The following is a 22,629-nucleotide window of genomic DNA, read 5'->3' on the forward strand; positions in this document are numbered from 1 at the left end:
ACAACACAGAGAAAGAGTCGTCAATGTCGAGGGATGTATACCCCAACGACTCTAGAAAGTCGTCAATGTATTGATACCAAAAATGACGACTCAAACCTGCAACTTTTCTAGGTTATGAAAAATCGTCAGGGTATTAAAGATTTTCATTGACGACCCTCAACAGTCGTTAATGTTTAGACTGTTTAAGTGACGACTCTAAACTGTCGAAGATTCATTAATGGCGGAAATGTGCGACAGTTTTGGGTCGTCATAAAAATGATCAATTCCCTGACGACCCTTTGGAAGGGTCGTTACTGTTTTCGTTACGCATTTGACGACTTAAACAGTCGTTAATGTTTTAGAAATGTTGTTATACACTGTCGTTAATCTCTAAAAAGAGTCGTTAGTGTATGACAATTTAGAGTCGTTATTGTTTTGATCATGATGTATATGACGACCCTAAATTGTCGTTAATGTCGGTGAAGGGTCGTTAGTGAGGGTCGTTACTGAAAAAAAATATTAATCAAGGGTAAAGTTGTATATTCATCTTCTAATTTTTACACCCCTGAAAAATTTGGGGGGCAAACAAAATTCCATGGCCCCCAATTAAAAGTTATGGCCCCAATTAAACTAGGTTATTTATTAGTCAGCCTACCGTTTTATGCCACCCCAAGGCAGAACAGAAAGACAAAATTTTCAGTACAAGGCAACATTTTCCTGGTGGTGGTTGCTTTTCATATCAACTCCACTCCGCACTCCCCACACCTCTTTTACCTTCCAAGTAGGTCAACTCATTTTCTCCTAACAAATTTCGTCTCTAGTTTGAAACGAATAATTTCACTCGCAGTTAACCTACACCACCCCGCACAAATTTGATTGTTTTTCAGATTTGGGTCTTCTTGTTTCTTTTCTTCTAACTCGTCTTCCTGGGTTCCCAGTATTCTAGAGAGAAAGAGAGGGGGTTGTGGGGTAGATGGGGAATTCATTTGGGTGTTCAGCATCAGGAGAGATATTAGTAAGTGCAGCTAGAGATGGAGATTTAGTTATTAGAATTCAATCCTGGTTTAGCTAAATCTTAATTCTCCACTTCATTTTGTTTTGATTTGTAACATTGTTGCTTGAAAAGGGGGCAGATGTAAATTCCAGGAATTTCTGTGGACAGGTAAAGTTATCAACTTTACTCTTTTTTCTGAAGTTCCTTTACTAATCAAGTTAAAATTGTGTAATCAGACTCTTAGAGGGCAAGATCCTTGCATTAGGTTATTAACAACTAGTAGTCAGTTTCAAGTTCAAGGGTTGAATTCTTAGAATTAGATTATCAAGAGTATGCAGCTCTTGATCATACCACTGTAAATTACATTGGTTGTCTATGCTTTATAACATTAATTAATGCGCGGAATTACCAATGCATCAGTATTATAGTTATTTTCCAACTATATACTCTTTAGTCCAATTGCTCCAAATACTCAGATTTTTTGGAGAGGGGTTGGCCAAATTTATCTGATATTCAACTTTCAGTGCTAGCTAGGGCATGTGTAATATCGAATTATCCTTTACAACCACTTGGTCTAAATTGAGGACACAAAGTATTTAGGTCTCGTCTTACACAATTGTTCCTGAATCTAATGAATTAGTGAATGGATTTTGTTTCATTGTGTCAAAGACGGCATTGAAGCTCTGCAGTAGCAGTGCGAGTTTCCTAACTAAAATTTCCATTTGGTTTAGGTTACTTTCTATTTAGGTAGATGTCTGTACGGCTATTTGTACTTATGGTATTTGGGGCCTAATACTTGAAACCTTATGTTTGTTTTCAGGTTATACTAGTCGACTAGACAGCTCTCCGTTTCACAGCTGCAAATGGACATGTCAGTCGTCAGATGTATAAGACTAGTAGTTCTGTAGTAGCAGATTTTGTCCCACACCTGAAGTCTTCAGTTCTCAGACTAATACAAGCAACAAATTTGACCAACTGTATGTTGTTTGTTTCATTTTTCTCTCCATGGAGTTTTACTCATTATTAAAGTTTGTAGATGCAACCACCAAAGATGTCCAAATTTGACAACTGTATGCTGTTTGTAGGTACCGTTGGTCACTAAACTTTCCAGATAATGGCTTTATTACAGGAGCTGGAAGTACTCCTTTGCATTATGCTGCTTGTGGGGGCAATCTGAATTGTTGTCAGGTTAAGAAACTTTCTTTATCCCGCGTAAATATGCTTTATTTTTCTTTGCGTTCTAGGAATTTAGAGAATTTCTTTTTCTGCGATCCTTCTTGGAAGAGGTGCTAGACTGCAATGGGTTACATTCTCAGTTGCTTTAGCAGTACAAGTAGAATCTTTTCAGTGAACTTTAGCTGCTTCGCCTAACTTTCTTGTTTTCTTTTTCTTTAACAGACACTAAGCATACCATATATTTCGACCTACTTTTAGGTGTCTCCCTCTTGATGTTGTGAGGATATGGGGACACCATTGTCTTAAACTTGCTGACACCTGGTCCTGACTTAGAACTACTGATATTTCGGACATCAAATTACCTCTGGTTGCCCTTCATGAGTGCACTGAACATAGCTAGGTGATCTTTTGCTTTGTTTACCTTATAAATTGAAATCTAAAATTTGATCTTAAGAGTTCATCAATTGGTAAAGTTCAAGTACTGCTTTACTTATCAAGTTGAGATGCTTCTCATTGCTGATTATGCAAACTCATATCTGTATATGTCATGTTTTTTGTTTACATGGGCATTATTCATATAGAAAGCAACACTAGAAGATTTTTCAAATATGTATGATTGCATATAAGAGAACGCTTATTAATCTTCAGTATTCTGGATTAACTCGTATTGATATCTTCTGCACTGCTGCAGAGAATGTGGGTTGCAAGCTTAGAAGATGTACATCCGAGATCCGTACCTAAAAACACAAGCTACCGGCCAAAAATTGATTGTCTGGATGTTTTATAGGCCCGCCAGCCATGGGCTATGTTTTACTTCAGAAACCAAAAAGTGCCATGCAGGGGCCGAGAAAGGTTGTATCAATATGTCTATCACAGCTAGGGCAGAAACTAAGAAGAAGTTTAGTGATTATTAGGGTTTTTAGTAAAAGATGGATGGACAAGAAGGTGGAGCAGTGGTGAGGATACCTAAAAATAACTATAAACAAGTGATAAATCAGCTCCAAACAATCTCAAGAAAAACCGAGTTTGATACGAAAATCAAGGAGTTAAGAAATGGATCCCATGATTGGGTTTCCAAACAATCTTTTGTTGTTGAACTTCCTGTTGTTACTACATTTGGTGTAATCCATGGAGCTGCTTGTGGTGCTTTCACCGGAGCCTTAGCTGAGGTTGCTAAGCATGTCTATCCACAGCATTCACTTGTCATTAAGGTACTGTTGTATTAACTTTCTTTTGTATAATCAGATTTGGATCAATCCACTCTGGAAGTTTACTCCTTTTTATCTATTTCCCTATATGTTCTTTAAATTTGCTATTTTGTAGCTGCTCACACTTATGTGAATTATTGTATTTCATCAAGTTTTCATGTTTTAGGTGACTGCATTGACTAGTTCAGATCAATCCACTTTGAAAGTTCACTTCTATTTTTTTGCTCAATTAAGAAACTCAAGTTAATGGAAATTAGGGGTGTAAAAAGAAAAATTGAGTGAAGCTGAATTCGATTTACTACTAAATTCCTATGTGCATGCATATCTCTGTTTCCGATTAGGGGAATTGGGTTAATACTGTAGACTCAATGCTGTTTAGTACTGTAACTTCAGTTTGTAGGTCTCTTTCCATTTGGTCACGCTCTTTCAATTTTACAGGCTTTCAGCCATAGTCCTATGACACAAGCTCGTATTTTTGCTGCTATGAGGGGTGCCCGTGTCAGTATTAATTGTTTTACGAAAGAATTAGAGGAAAAGAGGATGTCCAGACTCAGTAACTAACTAACCCATTCTATCCGCGTCTTTGGTTCTTCGCCAACGATTCGATGGATGAATAGTGCTCGCTGTAAAATCACAGGGGGTCCATTGCTTGATAACAATCTGACTGTTGAACTTGGTTCATTATCTAGTCCTTGATGTATAAATGTGGCGAGTCTTCATCTTGACACCTAAGTGAATGAAAGCATTGATTTTGCAGGATGGCAGCAGGTTTTGGTGCTGAAGTCCTGCTTAGATTGATGCTGACGTCGATGGGGGATCCTAATCTGGCAGTGAAAGCAGTCATAACCGGAGTCATCGGTGCGCTTGTTGGAGGTACTGCCTTTCAGGTAAGCATATGAGGGAAAGAGTTTAGTTCTGTTATTTGTACCAATCTTGAGTCTACGCTCTTGGATGTTTACTCTTTGCAACAAAAGTAAGTATTTGAGTCATCACCCACGAAATCACATTCTATGGAATGCGTTTATTATATAGAATATGTACCTCCCGTAGAGATAAACATACTTTCATTAGGTGAAATATTTTTCTCACAATCACAAACATTATCCATGTACCATACGGTCCGTACTGGTTTTGACGTATATTAGTTTCTCTAATACCTTGTTTTATTGTTATGCAAAATCTGAGCTTAGGATTTAGAGAAGTGATTCGTCCAACATTTTTTGAAGATTCGGCTTTGTTGGCTGCAGCATACCAGTTTATGTATTGCACATCATGCTGATAGTTTTAGATCAAGTTTGTGTTTGTATCACAAAAATTTCTATCATATATTGTGAAACTGTTATGCGAAATCTTTAAAATTGGGTTGTGGAACTGGCTGCTGGAGATCAGAAGTCTCAGTTCTGAAAATCTTGCGTGGAGAACATCACTGTGATTGATGTCTTAGTTCAGGACATGCTGTATATAGCCTTCTCTTGCTGGACTTTTTAGGCAGCAAGATTAGATAACTACCCTATTGTCTCTTTGGTTGAATATAGATAGTTATGTGATATAACTATATGTTGATAGTATGACCTTTGGCATGTGACAGTGCTGATAAAATGTTAGCAAGCTAGGGTATGGTACCATCCTCCGTTCTGCTAAGTATCTGCCAGTACTTGTTAGTATTCTAGTGTTTGTACCACCGTCCCTTTTCTAGCATCTCAAGGAGGAAACGTATCTCCGACGAAGAATGAAAGTCTGCCGTAGCTAATTATGCCGATACAAACTTCTTCTTAGCATGTTATAAATGGACTACGGTTATGTGTAAAACTTAAGCATCTACCATGTGTATGTTTCGATTTCGATGTTCCTTTTTCTGTCTTTCTTTGAACAGCATATCTTCTTAGTGAATATAAACGTTTCTCTTTCTCATTAAGCAATTGATATTCCACTCTATTTTGTGACTGTGTAGCTAGGTGACAGAATCTCTCCGCCATCAAGGGAGTATACCAGAACAAGATGCATGTTGTCGAATCTTGGGCTTCAAAATTATGAGAAGAACTTCCAGGAAGGCTTCTTAATAGACATTACTATACCTATGCTTACTGATAGGCAAGTCTTGTTGTGGGAGTTCATATCACCTGTTTTTATTTGTGTATGTTCATAGCATTTATGAAGATGATGACAACCTTTTCTCTATGTCTTAATATGTTGCAGTGTACTTAGAGAAGTGGGAGTCCCTCCTGGACCAAGGCTTCTAATACTTGACCACATTGAAAGGTGCAGATCGCTACTCACAAATTTATTTTTCTTGGCATGAAAACTGCGACTTTAAGCTGGGTTATTTAACATCCCTCACCAGACCTTTCACCACTCTATGTTGTACAAAGCCTAGGGGTATAAATATAGAGCCACGCCTCGCCAAGGCACTAGTCATACATTACTTTTCTTGTAATACCTAATTTTGTTGGTATATTACTCAATACGATGAACGGGGATTTTATCTTGGTCAAAAAAGTGAGCCCTAGATGGAAAAAACAATACAAGCCTAAGTGCAACATTTAGGGTAATGCCAAATAGCCATTTAGATTTTTCACTTGATGAGGCTCCCCGTTCAATAAGGTGGATGTTTCATTATCTCCCTGTAAGGGAGGTACGTTGTAGGGGTTGGAGGTTGGTTAAAGTGGTAAGGTAAATAGTTGGGGTTGGCAAGCAGTGAGGCTGGCCCAGGGGGTCATTTTGAGCTACCTGTATCAGAAAAGAAAACAAGTTGTTTACTGGTTGATAACATTTTGACTTAATATTCAGGGATCCTGAACTGCAAAAGATGCGGCAAAAACGGTGAAAAGTAAACCAAAGGACAGTGGCCTCAGTCTCATACTTGAGGTTAGAGTCCTTTGTTATTTAGAAAGTGGTGTTATTTACAAGTCGTTTTTTGATTGTTCTGGAATCTACCTTACCTTAAAACAACAATGTTCAGCAAAACTGATGGTGAACAATGAAGGTTTATCTTTTACGTAGCGCTGATTATTCTCTTTGATTATTATTCCTTCATTCCAGTGGTAAGATTAGAAGACCTACTGGTTGGCGCCTCTCTAATTACCACAGACTACCAGGTGGAACCAACCTTCTTTGCTGTAAACACCGCCACTTTTACACCAGTAAAAATGTTCTCCACTGTCATGGTGGCAATTTGGATAGCCAAGTTTAACTGCTAAAAATATATGGTGATGGATAAGGTCACCAACTTTGTCTTTCAAGTTGCTTTCGAACATTTTAGATATTATCTACTAAAATTAAGTTTTATTTAACCTTCTCTTTTGTTTTTCTTCCCAGACATGAGATACTTATTTGCTTTCATAATCTATTATTAAGTACTAATATCGTCATTTGATTGCAACACTTACCAAATTTTTGGGGTTCATTTAATAACTTGGATCGGATTTTTCTAGCTAAGTTCGTTGGTAGGTGGAATTTACTTGTCAGTCCAACATATTTGAAAAGTAAAACACTTCGCAACTTAAACATGCCCCCAAAAGTAAAAGGGATCAAAGGTTAAAAGTGAAGAAAAATAATCCCCAAAGGAGGATTCCCCAAATGTAAACAATACCCCCTCCTCTCCATCATTAACAGTGGCGGGTTGATAGACCGGGAAACTAGTTTCTTCTGACAGGCTAATGTTTTCTTCTTCTGCAGGTTTGGATTTCCATCTGTCCGACTGGCTTCAGAACGTCGTTATTCAGAAATAGCTCTTTTGACTTCTAGAAGTCAAACAACAAGAAGTCAGTTTGGGTGTGGAATTTCAGAACAATTTCTAGAAGCAAAAATGTCGACTTTTTGTGAAGTAAAATATCTGGACTTCTCCTTCTCCAGAATCAGAATCATAAACAGAATTGTATCCCGCGCTATAATTATACCAGAATTAGCTCTCAAGCCAGAATTTTACCAGAATAATGCAAAATAATACAACTCGTACATCACCCACTACCCAGCTATAAAAGCACATGTATAAGCTGAACAGCCTGACTGAACTAATAAGTATGGAATCTCCCTTCTTGCATTGGACACTGTCAGTCCACCTTCCTTGAACATTCTATGAATGCGATTGCCGCGTTAACAAGTCGCTATATCTGGCAAGAAGTTCAGTTATGCGCCATCCCACGGCACAAAGGGACATAACTTTCAGTAAAATGTGGGTGGTGTGTGATGTTAAAATGTCGGTTGTTGAATAAAAAAGGCCATTCCTCCCTCCCTCCTCTGTGGTTTTTTTTATCCGTTTGTTACATGCTTTTATTAAAAGGGACATCTTTTTCTGTTTGCTTTTCAAATTTACTCCACAGCTTTACCTTCCAAGTCAATCAATTCATTTTCTAATACTTTCAATCAAAATTCCCCCAAATTTCTTTCTTTATTAGATACCGTTCCAAGTTTTGTCTCTTGTTTTGAAATTGTTTTTTTTAATAATTTCACTCCTCCTTACTGTCTAACAAGTCATGCCATTTGACTTGATAATCTCTGGTTCCAAATAGACACACACCCCCACAAATTTGTTTTATTTTCTCTCTGGTTTCTCCGAGTCTTTTTCAGATTTGGGGTCTTCTTGTTTCTTTCTTCTGACTCTTCTTTGATTATTTTTTTCTGGGTTTCTGAGTATTCTAGAGAGAAGGGGGTTGGGGGGGAGATGGGGAATTCATTTGGGTGTTCCGCATCAGGGGAGAGATTAGTGAGTGCAGCTAGAGATGGAGATTTGGTTGAAGCTAGAATGTTATTAGAATTCAATCCTGGGTTAGCTAAATATTCTACTTTTGGTGGTTTAAATTCTCCACTTCATTTTGCAGCTGCTAGAGGACATAATGAAGTAAGTCTAATCAAATAAAGTTGCCCCCTTTATGCTGAAGATTTCATTGTGATAGTTCAGATCTTGATAGATACAATCTGTAATTTCATTTTGTTTTGGTTATTAGATTGTAGCATTGTTGCTTGAGAAAGGAGCAGATGTGAATTCCAGGAACTACTGTGGACAGGTAAAGTTATCAACTTTACTCTTTTTTTTCCCCTTCTTATATTTTATTTTAGCTGCCAATTAAGTGATTCCTTATAGAAATTCAGATTTTTAATGGGCAAGATCCTTGTATTAGTTTCAGAGGGTAAAATTTTTAGAAGTAGATTTTTTCATTTTCCAACAATGTGTAGCTCTTGATTATGACATTATGAATCAAATTGGTTGTTTAGGCTTCTTGGCAATAGTCTGTGGAGTTATCGATACATCAATATTTGTAGTTACTCGTCAACTTTAGACACTTTGTTAGATTCTGATAAGATGTTAATAACCACTTGCTGTAGATGCTAGACTAACACCCACTTCCTGTAAATGCTAGACTTTTGGGAGAGGGATGGCCCAAATTTATTTGATGTTCAACTCTCAGTGCTAGCTAGGGCATGGGCAACTTGGAATTATCCTTTAGAACCTCTTGTCTAAAATTAAGACATAAGTATCCTGGTCTCGTCCTACACAACTGATATATCTTGAATGTAATTGGTTACTGATTGGGTATTGTTGTTTATATGTATCAAAGACGGCATTGATGCATGCGTGCAGGTATGGGCATTGGGAAGTTGTGCAGACACTCCTGCTGTACCGTAGCAATGTGAGTATTCATTCTACATTTTCTAGTTAGGTGTATGTTTGTTTGGTTATTTTACTGAGACTATCTATTATTCGCCTGTGTTTGTTTCCAGGTTATACGAGCTGACTACCTCAGTGGTCGGACAGCTCTCCATTTTGCAGCTGTAAATGGACATGTTAGATGTATAAGACTAGTTGTAGCGGATTTTATCCCAAGTGCTCCACATGAAGTCATCAGTTCTCAGACCAGTGGAGAAGGAGGACCTGCGACTAATTCAAGCAACAAATTTGACCAACCGTACGTTTTTTTTTTTCATTTTGTTCTCCTACGAGTTTTACTCGTTACTGAAGTCTGTATATACTAACACCGTTGGACAAGACTCCAAATGGCAATTTTCTGAGCCAGTTCTGTTGTATGCCAAATGCAGTGCACTTTCCAAGTTTGTTAACAAGGCGGCAGATGGTGGTATAACTGCTCTCCATATGGCTGCACTTAATGGGTATTTTGATTGTGTCCAGCTACTACTGGATATTCATGCAAATGTCTCTGCTGTGACATTTCACTATGGAACCTCGATGGATCTGATAGGTGCGTTATATATGAAACTTGGTTGCTTGCTAATAGTGTTCCATTAGGTATCATTGGTCACTAACTTTCCAGGTTCTGGCTTTTATTGTAGGAGCTGGAAGTACTCCTTTGCATTATGCTGCATGTGGAGGCAATCTGAAGTGTTGTCAGGTTAAAAAACTTCCTTTACACTGCATCATGCATTATTTTTCGTTACGTTCTAGGAATTTAATGAATTTCTTTTTCTACAGATCCTTCTTGGAAGAGGTGCTAGTAGATTTACACTGAACTGCAACGGGTACATTCTCAGTTGTTTTTAGCAGTACAACTAGAATCTTTTTAGTGAACTTTAGCTGCTTGGGCGAACTTTCTACAGATACACTAAACATATCATATATTTTCACCAAATTTTAGGTGGCTACCTCTGGATGTTGCGAGGATATGGGGACGCCATTGGCTTGAGCCCTTGCTGACACCTAGTTCTGACTTAGAACTACCGACGTTTCCGCCATCAGTTTACCTCTCGTTGCCTCTCATGAGTGCACTGAATATAGCAAGGTGATCTTTTCTCTGTTTCCTGATTTGGAAATTTCTAAACACTTGATCTTCAAAAGTTGCTTTATGAATACGGTCCAAGTACTGCTTTACCGATTGTGTTGAGATGCTTCTTCGTAATTCATTTTGCGAACTTAAAACTCGCATGTTATCTTCTTATATATGTGGACATATTTCATGTTGAGAGCAACATTAGAAGATACATATGATTGCGGGAAAAAAAATGTACTTATTCATCTTCAGTCAGTATCCTAATTCGTAAGAAATCAACTGCAGGGAATGTGGGTTGCAATCTTCTAGTGCCTCAGCTGATGATAGTGATGTCTGTGCTGTTTGCCTGGAGAAGGCATGCACTGTAGCCGCTGAAGGTTTGTTCTATAATTCATCCACCCTTATGTCTTGGTTAAATTGGTCAACTTTGCATGCTATTCTTCCTGTTTGAGCTGTTTTTTCTACAATTCATTCCCCAAGTCACTACTACATATTGTAGCTAATTTTCATGCTCAAATCAACCCAACTGTGGTTCCACTCATGTCGAATCTGACTTGTATCAACTGGTTGACCTTTAAACTATCATGATTGATGATCCCTAATGTTATCATACGTGCTTTCAGGTTGTGGGCATGAGCTTTGTGTAAGATGTGCGCTCTATCTTTGCTCAGCAAGCAACATTCCTTCCGACATGGTGGGACCACCAGGTTCCATTCCGTGCCCACTTTGCCGAAACGGCATCATCTCTTTTATAAAATTGTCTAATTCTCCAGCAAAGGAGGAGCTCAAACAACATCTATCTCTAGGACTTTGCACCCCATGTATGCTTCATCATGACCCAGAACCCTCACCTACCTCACTTAGACCCGAAATTCGCAAGAACCGTGTTGTTTCAGTTTCTTCCGATTTTTCATGTCCTGTGTCTTGCAGTCCATTCCCTTCAGTTCCTATTCCCATGTGCACATGCAACGAAGACTCCTGCCCGTCCTTTGAACCCTCGGGTAGAGAAAATGAAGACGAGTCACCGCGTCGATCACAAGGAACGATTGGAGGAGAAGAAGATAAAACAGAAGGAACAAGGTTTGACAAAACAACATGCTCAAGTATATTCTGGACTAGAAGAAGTTGCCACAGAGAGCATCAATGCAACTCCGAAATCAACGCTTGACTTCATTGTGTATAAAAATCCTTTTTGTAGAAGTTATAGGTTTCCATTGCTTATGGATGTGCAGAATGTACTAGGTTTTTTTTTTTTGTTGTCCTCGGGCTAGAATCGGTGAAATTTGTTTGTTTCCCACTATGCCCATGTCTGGTTTTGGGTTTATAGATGTTCTTAAATATATTGGTTAGCTTTATCATTTCGAAAATGTTCATCAGATGTAAGCATTGAAGTAGATAAAAATTACTTCCATGGCTGCTTAAGAGATTCTGTGTTTTGGTTGTTGTAACTGATTATAATTTTAAAAATCATTGTTACATGTGTATACCAACTTTTTTTTCTTTTTTGGTCATGAGAACACATGTTCCAGCCTTGTCTGGCATGGCTGCTATCGGGGTGAGGGTTACCAATCCAAACAAATTGGTGCCTCATTGGTTGTTTGGTCCTATAAGATGTATAATACTTCTGCATTTAAGTGAAATAGAGGATCCACTCACACTTTGGACAACATTTTTTTTCTCATAAAAACTAAACCGTAACGGATTTGAAGCTAATACTCTCGGATGTTTTTCTCACAATAACGAGCACATTCTGAAAATAAGTAAACCAATACTGTTCAATGTGTGAATGGATCTCTCTCAGACATAGATTTCTTCGTATTTTAAAGTTAAGCTTAAAGTTCCAAGAAAAAAAATTTCCTAGAACTAATACTAACACTTATGGTCCTTCAAGATGCCTTCTATCAAGGAAAAAGTGGCCTAGAGTTTAGGTTCAAGGTTTGCTTTAGGGTTTTGCTTGCGAAGAAATGAGCTAATCAGCTGATAGTGTTCGTGAGTTTATACATCTGATACGGGGATACAATAGCAGGCCTACTAACTCATAAACAATATTAACTGATTAGCTCACTTCCGTTTAAGCAAAACATTGAAGCAAATCTTGAATCTAAATTCTAGGGGGATCTGTTAGAATTCTTTATGTGGAAATAAGATAAGATCACATATCTCGGGTCATGGTCGATTTGATCAGGATAATAAGAACCAATAGAGAAACCAGAAAGCCAACTCTTTGAGTGATGTATGGATGCCGTAATAAAAGAAGTACCGTCAATAAGCAGTGAAACAAGAAAAAGCTATTACAAGAATCCTTGTTTCTAATCTCTACCAAATCTTTATGTTTCTCTCATTATGATGGTTACAAAAAACTTAATAAAAAATCTTTCGGTGAGATTAGGGACCCTTGTTTTTCTCCTTATATAACTCTTCCATCAAGAGTTACAGACATGAGATTTCAACTCAAAAGACACCTATTTGGAAGGGATGCAATAAGTGAAGAAACATGAGTTGGTTATTCATAACCGTTCTCAATTAGAGATGTGGCGCATGGGCCAAATCACTGTTTTATTTAACATTCTCCCACTTGGACCATGTAACACATTTGTGTTTTGAACTTCATTTTCCCTTCATTCTGTAAGTAGATGAATATTCTTTATGTGGCGAATGAGAAATCTCATCAAAATGAAACCTATATACAAAAATAATGTACGAATCATGGCGGTCAAAACTCTATTAACGAGCAATCCCCTCCATGTATCACGATAACATCATTCTATAAATAGGTCCATCACAAAGACTTTATGAACAAGTACCAATTACTTACTCAGGTCCAACTGTTGTCTCCAACGAGACATTTCTAATTTTCCCAAAACCTTACGTATACAAGTTGAATGGAAAATATAGAAATTTTATTCCCAAATGCTGCAAGTCACATAATTCAGAAAGTGTCGAAACGCACAATACATAATACACATAAAGGTTGATCAGACCCATATGCTTAACAAGATCCCTATACAATCGAGGATATAATCCTTTTGTCAATGAATCTACAAGCATAAATTATGTGTTAATGTGCACCTTATTCACGTGATTTAATCTTGACACATTTTCTGACAAAAGCTACTTGATATCGATATGCTAATTCTTACTCCCACTTTTCTTAATGTTGGAGTAGAAAACTGCAGCTGAGTTATCACAGAATAATACTAATGGCTTAGATATGTAATCCCGAATTCTAAGCCCTGTGATAAAAAATCTTTTAACCATAGATTGTGAGGTTTCTTTGTAACATACCACACAAACTTTGCCTTGATAGTTGACATTAAAGTAAACACTTGTTTGGTACTATAAATAACTTATGAAAATGTAACTTGATTATCCTCAACTCCAATGTCAAAGTCACATTCTTGAAATACACTTTATAGTCCGAGGGAATTGCAGATTTCCTTGATCTTGAGGATCTTCATATGGAATCTCAACATTTTCATTTTGAATTTGTTGTAATTTAGTTTCCGTTATTATTGGCTCTTTATTAGGGTAGTTTATGAATCGCCACTTCTTCAATGGAAATTCTTTTAAGACTCCCACTGATACGGCCATCCTTTATGAATCTTGCATTTCTGGCGTCAACTATTTTCCCATATTATGGTTAGGACTATAAAACCTAAAACCCTTTGGATATCTCCGTATAGCTAATGAAAAGTCCATTGACTGTTCTTGGATCCAATTTCTTTCTTGTGGATTGTAAGACCTGTCCTCAAATTGACAACCCTATACATGTAGTATCAAACTAGGTTTATTTGGAAGTGTTTTATTTGGAACTCTGTACACATGTGTCTTTAAGGCCTCACTCAAAGAGTCTTTGGAAGTGCTTTATTTGGAACTCTGTTTGGGATGTACACATCTGTCTTTAAGGCCTCACTCCTCATAGAGATTGGGAATTAATTTACTAACCATACTTCTTACTGTGTCCATTAACGCATGATTCCTTCTTTCAGCTACACCATTTTTAGTGGGGAGCCAGGAGTCGTATATTGTGCAACAATTCCATGTTCTTCAAGGAATTTTGAAAATGAACCTGGTTTTTGTCCTGTGTATGTGTATCTTCCATAATATTCACCTCCTCTATTTGATATTACAATCTGTATAGCTTTATCAATTTGTTTCTCTACTTCGGCTTAAATGGTTTAAAAGCATGTAATGCTTCACTTTTATCATTAAGAAGATAGACATACAAAAATCTTGTATTATCATTAATAGAGGTGATGAACCATTTTTGACCATTCAAACATGGAGGTGTAAACAGTCCACATATATTAGTATGAATGATTTTCAAAATGTTGGAACTTCTCCTAGCAATTTTCTTTATCTTGTTAGTCTGTTTTCCATTTATACGGTCCAGACAAGTACCGAAGTCAGAGACATCAAGGGTTTGCAAAATACCCTGTCTCACTAACCTCTTTAACCTTGCAATGGATATATGTCCCAATCTTCAATGCCATAAAATAGATGACGTACTCTTTATTCACAATACTACACTTTATGCCAATACTTTCAATCGAGGTGGTTATGGTTAAAATAAGAATCTAAATTAATCTCGTATAAACCATTGTTAACGTTTTCCAAAATCAACAACATCCGAGTCTTTTAACAAACTTACAAATTATTAATTAAAATTCAAAACCAAGAAAACACAAATTTTGAAACAGAAATAAGATTTCTAGAAAACGAATGAATGTAAAAGGTTTTTTTTAAAATCCAAAATAAAACCAAAGTCAAGGAAAAATATATAGGCTCCAACAACTTTTACAATAGAAGGAATCTTGTTTCCAGAATAGATGCAAAATTCACTGTTTGTCAGTTTCCTTAAGCTGAGGAAACCCTGCATAGTATTGACAATGTGAATTATAAAACCAGAATCAATCCACCAAGTATTGCGATGAAAATAAATCATATTGGATTCAAAACATACTAATGAGATGATGAGATTACCTTTCTTTTCAAACCATGCTTTATACTTGAGGAAATCTTTCTTCATGCAGCCTTTCCTTTTGCAGAAGAAGCACTTAATAGGTTTCTTTAAGTTGGTCTTGTTAACCGATAAATTATTGTTCTTTTTTTTTTGAAAAGAACTTTCCCCTTTCTCTCCTTGTCCTTTTCCCCGTGAAACTAGATGGGCACTCTCTAGATTCTCCTGCCAACCTTCCTTCCTCTTGAGCACACATAGTCAATAATTCATTCATAGACCATTTTTCCTTTTGTGTGTTGTAAGAGATTTTGAATGGCCCAAATTGAGATGGTAGGGAAGTGAGTACTAAATGGACAAAGTAATTTTCTGAAAGTTCCACTTCTAAATCCCCAAGTTGAGAAGAAATATCTTTCATCTCCATAATGTGTTCATGTACACCGGAAGTCCCATTATACCTCATTGATGACAATTTTTGCATTAAGGTGCCTGCTAGGACCTTGTCATAAGTAGCAAATTTTTTTTCAATAGATTGAAGATAGTCCCTCACTCTGTCACGTTTAGGAATTCAACCTCTGATACTCTTATTAATTTGGGACTTGATAAGCATCAAACTTAGACGATTGGATCTCTCCCACCGTTCATATGCTGCTTTCTCAGCCTGAGTACCAGTTGCAATAACAATTGGTGGTTCATCCTCACGGATTGCTAAATCAAGGTCTATGCATCCTAAATACAAGAGAATTTTCTCCTTCAATTCCTTATAATTTTCACCATTCAATATTGGGATATGAGAGGATGAATCATTCAAAAAAGCGGATTGCATAGCTACATAAAATAGCAAATATGCTCACAATTAATTAACGAAGAAAACAAAGTCTAGAAATTCAACCAATGTTCACTAATCTAGTTTAAAACTTTAAGTTATTGTAACCCTCCTGTGGGTAAAATTTACAACAACACATTATATCATACATACAAATGGCATACACGTATATATGATGCTATATGATGTGACTAATAAATTTAAAATATCAAATTAAAAACATCTTTTACCTGTGGGTATTAAGAAATTTCCAATCTAATATTTCATTTAAAATCATATCTCAAATAACACCTGAAGACTTCCCTGTGGGTCATGGTCTATATCATTTATGGTTATTTGCAATAATTTAAAACTTCAAATTAAATCTATAAGATGATGTGGATAATCTTATAAATTAAAATGATTAACTCAAAATATTGTACACTAATTAAAAGGTAATTAATCCTTAATCAAACAACCTAAATATCTCCTGCACTAATGTGAACTGCTATCCACTACCTTTTTTCGAACAATCATATTGATCGGAGGAAGAACAAGTATCCTTTACTACCATACTATTATCTAGGAGAACATTCGACTGCTTTAACAAAACTGTTGAAATATCAAAACTTAAATAGTCTCCTTAGTTTTTCTCTATAGGAGATACTTTGTGATATTTTATATAAAAGATCAAGCTTAGCAGTACGAAGAAGGGTTTTTCTTCAGACCAATATCTCGATATTGGTGTTGGGTAGAACCAGACTTACATGTTTACTACAAACTTAATATTAGATACCTAACATATTTCAGCTATTGTACCAGTTACACTCTAGGGTGTAAGATCATTGTTCGGTTCAACCCACCAAGCGTTGGGATGTCAAATTTGGTTCCAAAACTCGTAGTCGCTTGAGTCGATTACTAAAGTCAACTTTGTTAGGTTAGACTAGGAACATAGAAATGTCGAAACATGCTTTGGTTACTCATGAATAGCTGAAGATATATCGAAGACAATGAAGAAATCATCCTTATTTAGTTCGAGATTAATAACTACAAAATTGATTTGTTTCATTTCCAACTTTTCGTTCTTTCAAGTCTTTATTCATTAAAAACATAACATGCAGAGTTAAATTTGTAATAAACACCTTATTATATTGGTGACTTGGTCACAATAGTATGATCAAAGTATATTAAGGAATGATATACAATAGTTTTTTCAACATCTTAAGTATACAAAGTTAAGAAGTATAATTTACTTATGGACTTCGTATTCTCGATACTGCATTAATTGGTAACTTGTTATTATTTAATTTGTTTAACTTCTGAGTGAATTCAAACCTTGGGAACGATGTTTCAAAGAAATTTAGAAAACATAGTTTAAGGAAGTAGACTTGCGAACTTGTTTCGTAGTTGAAAAGTGGAATCATGACCAATCCCAAAAACGATAACTTTTGGCATGGATCGATTCCAGGATTGATCCTAATTCATGCCTGATCCATGGACCAATCATGATTTTTTCTGACTTGTATTTACATTTTCAACATGTATGTTATCTTCTGGTTTCTGCATACATCGAGATGTACACTAGTTAAAATTGGAATGTTCATACGTGTCGACTTAATAATTGAACATATGCCAAACTCTAATATCTTAATGTTCAAGTATATTCCTTTGATACTCAAGGCTATATCTTGTAAACGTATTTTTAATATCATATTTTGGTATCGAATTATATGCTCACCAAACCCTAGAGGTTTGCATATCTCTAGTTTTTATACTAATCAAGTACATGGATGTGTACTACCTAATTTCACTTGCCACACTATTTAATCAGTTTTGCGAGTTGGAATACAATTTATTTACCAATTTTGGAAATAAACATATACTGCAATTTTTGGGATTTTCAAAATTGGTAGACCTTGTTTTCAAACATGTCTTGGTCATAACTCTATAAATAGAGAGTCTTGTATCCTTACAAACTCATCCAGTGAACACACATCCCTTTTGATTGTGTGGGAAATCCAACTAGTTAAAGAGAGAGTAATCTAATTAGGTGAAGCATATTATGTTGTTTTTCATTTTAAATCTTCTTTGCATGGGATCATGAAGCTTTTAGACTTACCGTTAGTGGAAGGTAGATTTTTTTTTATAGTTTTCGGTGTTTAATTATTTGTTATTGAACTAACGGTATAGTTATTTTCGATATATCAAACTTGTTTATTCAATGGTTTTCTCTCCTGATATAAGGCTACTCAAGTTTGTTTTCTATATCTGTGGGATGGAACTTTTGATCAATCAACATTAACAGAATTTGTTTTATGTGTTTGATCAATATTTTAATCAAGTTTTTTGCAGCTGTTACTTTGAAGGTTATAATTAAAGAACTGAGAATTTTATTTTTGTTTCTGATCTTTGTGTTTCTTCTTGCGTACTTGATTCTCTGGGACCTACAAAAAGTTTTTCTAAATATATATAAGACTTGTACAAGATCAGACAAACTGTTTAGTTGCATTAATTTTCTCAGATATATCTTGTTCATCAAGATTGGTTATTTCGATAATCATAGTCTTGGTTTGATCTTTAGACCAAGGGAGTTTATTGGTATGAATGGAAGATCCCAAACTATGCTTTGTCATTGTTGTAAAGATTAATTTGGGTGATCGATAAATCAGATGGTTACTGAAACATATTTAGTTCTTTGATGTTTCAGGTTACGATACAAAGGAGTTGGGAGTATAAGTTCTCACAGGGATAAAGTAACTCAAGATACTGAACTCTGTCTTGGGATTCACCTGCATTGGCCATATTTCTTATAAGCTCAGAGATACTGAAGGAAATGAGTAACGAATGAGTGTTTACATGGTCTCAATTATACGAAGTTGTGGCATTAAATTTTTATAGCGGCTTAATAATGAGAGTATTTAAAATGGGACTAGGTTATGGGTTTTTTTGTTATGCAGTTTTCCTCGTTACCAAAATATTATGAGTCAGGATGATTTACTTTACTTCTGCATTATATTGTTTATATTTATAATTAATGTAAATACACTTATGCATTAATCAACTTTGTAGGATTCCATAGTTAGTTTATTTCGAACACTGAATATTACCAAGCATATCTTGCTGAAGTAATCTTTTGGTCATTTTTGTTTTGTAGTATTATACAAGGTGTCTCTTCATAGGTTGATATCGAAAAGATTGTGGTGTACTCGGTACCCTCGTCAATTCACAGAGTGATACATCTTCTTTGTTGAGATTGATGAATCTTTAAAGCAAGAGATCACACAATTGTAATTGCACCATCATGTCCATTTAAACACGCTTAAACCTTTAAGGGTGAAAAAAATTAATTGGTCACTAGATACAATGCTCAATCAATAGATTGAGGCCTTGTTTTATTGGGATCTCAACTCCTTCTTAAATCATTTTTGTACTTAACTCTTCAGGAGTTCTGATAAGATTAATATCTATACAACCATAATTTTCCATTTTAATGAAAATACATGGGCATATAGGACTGTTCACATATCCCTGACTCAGCAAGTGTTCACTTAGACGATTGTACCACATTCGTCAAAATATTTTTAAACCATACAAGGCTCAATTTAGTTTAGGAAAATACATACGACATGGTAATTATGCTGATAGCTGAAAACCTTTATGGATTCTCATATAGATATTTGTATCCAGTTTTCCATATAGATATGCAATAACCACATCCATCAGATACATGCAAAGTCCTTCAAGGACTACCATACTTAGTGAATTACCAGAAAACGTATTTATACTATCATGATATCTTTACTATGTGCATTATCTTCCATGTACTAAAAGGCGATGACTATATATAATCCAAAATTAAACTAAACACAACCTATAATTAAAATTAGATTATTTGTTTGAAAAAAGCGGGGGTCTAACAACCTCACCCAATATTTCGTTTAGGCAATTTGTATGGACAAACTCCAATATAATTCCAAGAGAATCAACTAGACAATCAGACTCAATCAATGGAAATATATCCAAGAGTTGTATCTCAATTTCTCAAATCAATCTGCAATCGAACAGATAGAAATCTGTGAGGGAAATAACTTGGATGGTACCAAAGACCAATATCCAAGTATCAATCAATTTATATCAATAACCAAAGGTTGGATTATCTAATTGATTGAAATACGCACAACATGTGATATTTCAATTATATAAACAAATATAATGCGGAAAAGAAATAACACAGACACCAAAAGTTTTGTTAACGAGGAAACCGCAAATGCAGAAATACCCCGGGACCTAGTCCAGATTTGAACACCACACTGTATTAAGTCGCTACAGACACTAGCCTACTCCAAGTTAACTTCGGATTGTAATGTAGTTGAGACCTAGCCAATCTCACATTGATCAAGGTACAGTCGCGTTCCTTACGCCTCTGAATCCCAGCAGGACTCTGCGCACTTGATTCCCTTTGCTGATCTCATCCACAACTAAGAGTTGCTACGACCCAAAGTCGAAAACTTGATAAACCAATCGGTCTCACACAGAAAAGTCTATTGAAAAGATAAATCTGTTCCCACAAAAATACCCACGAGTTTTGTTCTGTCTTATGATAAATCAAGGTGAACAGGAACCTGTTGATACACCGGTCTTATATTCCTGAAGAACAACCTAGTAATATCAATCACCTCACAATAATCTCAATCGTATGGTAGAGAAACACGATATTTTGGAATCAAAAATGATGAGACGAAGATGTTTGTGACTACTTTTTATCTTGCCTATCGGATATTAAATCTCGAGCAAATCTTAGAGAAGATAATACTCAATACGATAGAATAAAGCAAGATCAGAACACACAACTACAAAGAAAATAGTTGGGTCTGGCTTCACAATCACAATGAAGTCTTCAAGTCGTTAACCTACAGGGTTTTGGAAAAAACTTAAGGTTAAAGGAGAAACGATTCTAGTCGCAACTAGTATCACACATGAGGTGCGTGGATTAGGTTTCTCAGTTGTTAGAGTTCTCCCTTATATAGTATTCAAATCAGGATTTGCAATCAATGTTACCTTGGTAACAATGCATTCAATATTCACCTTTAGATGAAAACCTGATTAGACTCAAGCTAATATCTTTCAACCGTTAGATCGAACTTAGCTTGTTACATACGAATGAAAAGTGACTTCATTTATATATGAGTAACCGTACCTAAACGTGTACACCTTGCTGGCTCAACAATAGTTAATTGAAGTTAGCCATATGAACACTTTCATATCAACCTTATTCATCTTAACCATAACTAGTTCAAATGACTCAAATGAAACTGGTTCTAGAGTTGTTCAATTGTTTATATTCTCATAGAAGTATACAAGACACAATTGAAGCAAAATCGATTTTGATTCACTCGAATCAATTCATGAACATTATAGCCACGGTTTGCAAAAGATTGCATTCCTTAATATATAAATGTATTAGTTCATGAACAAACCGATTTTAGAACATAACCTACTCAAGTATGCAAACATGTACGCATACCTAATTAAGTGGCCGGACTTAGTTTGGGTTCACTAGTATGCGAACGGGTACGCATACCTCCAAACTTAGTTGAATTTCCGGACATGAACTTTACGCCAGTACGCATATGGGTATGCATACTAAGTTCCCGGACTTTCATTAAATCAACCAGTGCGCATACGGGTATGCATACTATGGTTCCCGGACTTGGAATAACATGCAACAGTTAGCATACAAGTACGTATACCGTGTTATATCCAATCATGGTTAATTGTTCTAAAATCCCATTTCAAAAATTGAAACATTCTTAGAAGACGACAATAGCTGTCTCACACAAACTATTAGCTTCAAAGAAATTTTCAAGTGATCGAATAATCAATACGAAACGTTCCGAGTCTACATCAAATGACTATCTCACCCAAATTATTTAAGATGTTACCAGGCGATTTTCACATGATCATCTTTTGACTTTCGTCAAGAATATAAAATGTACTTGGTTAAAGCGAAAGCTTACCAACACATATTTCGAGAAATATGTAAGCGAGTTAAACTCAGCTCGAAATATCAAATGTGTATAATCGAAGTCTATATAGCTATACGACTTTTATATCAAATAGGAGATAGAGTAGATAGACTTTTGAGTGATAAATGAGTTCAAGTCTCCACATACCTTTTGTTGATGAAGTTCCACAAGCTCCCCTTAGTAGTTCTTCGTCTTCAATCGATAAACACTGTGAAATCTAATGCTCAACTACACTTACTATCCTAATCCGAGATATAGCTATAAGTAGACTAGAAATCAATACTTATAGTTTTGGAAACTAAACTTGACAACAAGCTTGAGATAGCAACGCTTGCGAGTTCGACCGAGCAGTGCTCTAACATTGTTAACCAGTTTTACACAGGAAATTAAAACCCACCTTTAACTTCACTACTTTACCTCTATTAGTTTCGAAATTCAACGTCACCATACATCATAAATCATGATTTTCATGACATGTTATTAACTCTATTGTCATTTCTATACATATATGTATAGCTCTAAAACCGAAGTTCTCCATGGGTCCGAATGGAGCCTTATATGAGCATCTTTTCATTTTAGCAATCTGTAATGTTTTATATACAATCAAAAAAAATTCATGACTGATAAAAAATTGTACTTACTGAGTCTTTTGATTATATGATATACATCAATACAAATTACATAAACATATTATTATTATAATCAAAGAACACTATGATATAATAATATACACCGTAGATAATCTTGTAACTAAGATCAATTCGT

General features: G+C 35.8%; 1 protein-coding gene and 1 long non-coding RNA gene across 2 annotated transcripts; both read left to right on the top strand.

Moving 5' to 3' along the window:
- Positions 1–676: 676 nt before the first annotated feature.
- LOC113274863 lies at positions 677–5,442 on the top strand. The gene is made up of 6 exons (XR_003323285.1): positions 677–1,141; positions 1,794–1,950; positions 2,059–2,161; positions 2,841–3,360; positions 4,115–4,244; positions 5,309–5,442. It is a non-coding gene; the product is annotated as an uncharacterized LOC113274863 (long non-coding RNA).
- A 109-nt stretch (positions 5,443–5,551) lies between these two features.
- On the top strand, positions 5,552–11,560 carry LOC113274862 (E3 ubiquitin-protein ligase XBAT33-like). The gene is made up of 12 exons (XM_026524278.1): positions 5,552–5,616; positions 6,145–6,222; positions 7,033–8,194; positions 8,301–8,360; positions 8,913–8,984; positions 9,076–9,260; positions 9,391–9,551; positions 9,643–9,701; positions 9,782–9,828; positions 9,945–10,088; positions 10,362–10,453; positions 10,700–11,560. Exons 3-12 carry the CDS (start codon positions 8,018–8,020, stop codon positions 11,242–11,244), a joined length of 1,542 nt encoding a protein of 513 aa, XP_026380063.1. The 5' UTR covers positions 5,552–5,616; positions 6,145–6,222; positions 7,033–8,017; the 3' UTR covers positions 11,245–11,560.
- The last annotated feature ends 11,069 nt before the right edge of the window (positions 11,561–22,629 follow it).

This window comes from Papaver somniferum, chromosome 4 (assembly GCF_003573695.1).
Source record: "Papaver somniferum cultivar HN1 chromosome 4, ASM357369v1, whole genome shotgun sequence".
In the NCBI taxonomy this organism is placed as follows: Eukaryota; Viridiplantae; Streptophyta; class Magnoliopsida; order Ranunculales; family Papaveraceae; genus Papaver; species Papaver somniferum.